A 2,747-nucleotide genomic window follows, 5' to 3' on the forward strand; every position below is an offset into this window, starting at 1 on the left:
ATAAATACCACACAAGCAAAAAAAGTTGATAAATAAATAATAGAAACAAGATATTTGGAAGAGCTTGTACCAAGGCTATATGAATCATTGATGATACTTTAACGGCTTTTTWAAAAAAAATTTTATCTCACCTCGTCTGAGTTGCCCTGGACCCATTTCTTCATTGCTTGAGAAAACATGGAACCTTGATAGGGAAAAGAAAAGCCGTTTATTACCTACGAGTCTTGCTTTTATGACATGAATATTTCAAGAGCGGGACGTTTGACTTTATAGTTCAGGTCTGGTCATCATTTCTAAGCTTCTATAAATGCCTCTGTCAGCAAGAAACTGAATCATTTGCAAAKWWAAAAAAAAGAAGCTTTATCTTATTGGATAGAGTTGGAAGTCAGCAGCAGATTTCTGCCACAAATATTCAAAAGGTTAATTAGGTACRGTCTTCAACGARGTTTGCTATTTTTATMTAAACCTCAACAACGAGAGGCGAAAGTCAAGTCAAAGTCAAAATATTTTAATTTCACACATAAACCAAACCTTGAGAATCTCTACTCTTGGACTTAAAGGCTTTTGTTTGACTTTAAGAGCAGAAAACTCATTTTTTCGACTSCAGAAAATCTCTTAAATATTTAATTGGGCTTTGACCTGCGGGGAGATAAAGTTTATATATATATACAGAGAAGAAGGTCGCTGCTGAACGAAAGACGAGACGGGGGCAGGAAGCAGGAAGGACGTTTGAGCGTCTTACCTTTTGATTTCTTCACATCAGGTTCTGGCTCGGCCTCTCTGATGAACTGACCCAACTCGTTCACCTTTCCGAAAGTCATCTTTCTGAGAACGCAGAAGACAGGAGCCGATGAAGAGCAAAGGGGAGGCCTGAACGCACACACTCGTGTGTGTGTGTGTCGGGGTTAGGGTTGTGTGTGTGTGCGTCTGTAAAGCACACCTAACAGTAGAGCTGTGCATAAAATTGATTTTATTGATTAATTCATTTTTGGTTTTTGAAGATTTAAGGAGGATTTTTTTTTCCCACCAACGCATGTCATGAGTGTCAATAGTTCAGAGTGATGTCAGCAYGCCCACGGCGGCCATCTTGTTCACAAGCGTGTTTCACAGCTTCTATTTATTTGAACTTTAAATTTGTGTCTCCTCTACAACAAAATATTAGAACCAGACTATATATATATATATATATATAATTTTCAGTTACAAAAATAAGAGTCATAATTTTATTTAAAAAAATATATAATTGTGCAACAATAGAGTCAAAGTAATAGCAGAATAAGGTTGAAATATTACCAGAATAAAGTAGTAATTTTATGAAAACGCCAACCCAAAAAATAACAAAACTTAAAATCAGGTATGTTGAGCGTCTTGTAAAGTCACATGTGGTATCGGTTTAACAAACAAAGACATTCTTCATCTTAAACACATCAGAACCGTAACCATCAGTGGCAGGACTTTGAATCGATGGTGAAAAYAATCCTCAACACCATTAACTTTTGAGGATTGAGCTGGACTGTCTCGTTTTGCGGGTGAACTCACCCAGCGTACGGCCGCTGGTAGAGCATCTCTGGATCCAGGCTGGCCACGTCGACGGTGATCGCCTCGTCGAAGTTCTTCAGAATCTTGATGGCTGCTTTCTTGGCTCCCTGCTGCAACGGGGGCACAACAAGGATTTGTCTTCATGAAAGCGACAAAGACCAGCGGAACGATCGCGACCTCGTCGTCGATACCGCGACCCRGCGGGACGGCTGAAAATGTCAGCCTGTGTGGCTCGACGTGCGCAGCTCACCTGAACCTGGGAGCTCTCGCCGCCGGCGTTCAAGCCAGAGCGGTCGCCGTCTCCCGGCACGCCCTGACCTTGACCTTGACCGCTCATGTTCACGAACTCGTCGCCCCGCACCGAGTTGATGAGGTCGCTCAGGTATTTGTAGTATATGTTGCTGGACAGGAAACCGGGCAAATACACCTGAACGTTTCCAAAACAGGACGAGCAAACATTAGCGACAAGACTTTGCAGCTGATCGTTTCCCAAGTTGAAGTTCATGTCGGATATAATTCGTCATCAGAAAAATGGGTTCAGTCTCATGTCTTTATAAGACGTTTAGCCCTAAAATAATTGCACTAATAATWTAGATTATCTCTTATTCCATCATTTCCTCTGTCAGKGAAGCACTTTAAACACTTCTGTCTAGTGCAATTAAAAAGAAATYGATGTTTACTAAATTGCTAATTAGTCATTTACAAGTTAACACTGCCTTTACTGAACAGCACTTTGTTACAAGCAGTAGAAAATTTGTTTCTTTTTTTTTTTTTTCTGACGCCCCGAGGGCGCTCTCATCTCATCAGAGACTCTGACCTTCTCCATGGTCGTCCAGGCCTGTCTGAGAGGAGTGGTGAAACAGTCGGGGAGCGGCCCTCCCTCCCGGCAGATGTTCGACTCGATCTCCATCCGCACAGAGTCGCCGAAGCCCAGAGGATTGGTGGCCTGGAGTGAGAAATACCTGGACAACAAAAATTAAAATATATAAAATAAAAAAACAGCAGGAACAACTGTGCTCAGATCAAGACACTAAATTTAAAGCCTTCATTCAAGCAAAATTAACAAACATTTAGCATAAACGCATGTTTAATAAGTACAATTTGATTTCTACAACAGTGAGATAAATGAGGGATTTAACATTGATTACTATTATTCTTAAAAATTTATGTCAGATAATAATACAACAAATAATCATGCAACTACTATA

At 40.5% G+C, this 2,747-nt stretch overlaps 1 protein-coding gene across 2 annotated transcripts in view; it reads right to left on the bottom strand.

Annotated features, from left to right (window-relative positions):
* Nucleotides 1-116: 116 nt before the first annotated feature.
* Nucleotides 117-2,747, bottom strand: part of akap10 (A kinase (PRKA) anchor protein 10) — a 15,629-nt gene continuing 12,998 nt past the window's right edge. Inside the window, exons 9-13 of one of the 2 annotated variants that reach the window (XM_017308431.1) lie at nucleotides 2,357-2,501; nucleotides 1,790-1,966; nucleotides 1,540-1,646; nucleotides 743-825; nucleotides 117-184 (exon numbers count right to left, since the gene is read on the bottom strand). In XM_017308431.1, coding sequence (XP_017163920.1) covers nucleotides 123-184; nucleotides 743-825; nucleotides 1,540-1,646; nucleotides 1,790-1,966; nucleotides 2,357-2,501 — 574 coding nt within the window. In that variant the 3' untranslated portion in view covers nucleotides 117-122. Of the gene's footprint in view, nucleotides 185-742; nucleotides 826-1,539; nucleotides 1,650-1,789; nucleotides 1,967-2,356; nucleotides 2,502-2,747 lie in introns of both variants that reach the window. The other variant, XM_008428314.2, reaches the window with a different exon arrangement.

Source organism: Poecilia reticulata, linkage group LG14 (genome assembly GCF_000633615.1).
Source record: "Poecilia reticulata strain Guanapo linkage group LG14, Guppy_female_1.0+MT, whole genome shotgun sequence".
In the NCBI taxonomy this organism is placed as follows: domain Eukaryota; kingdom Metazoa; phylum Chordata; class Actinopteri; order Cyprinodontiformes; family Poeciliidae; genus Poecilia; species Poecilia reticulata.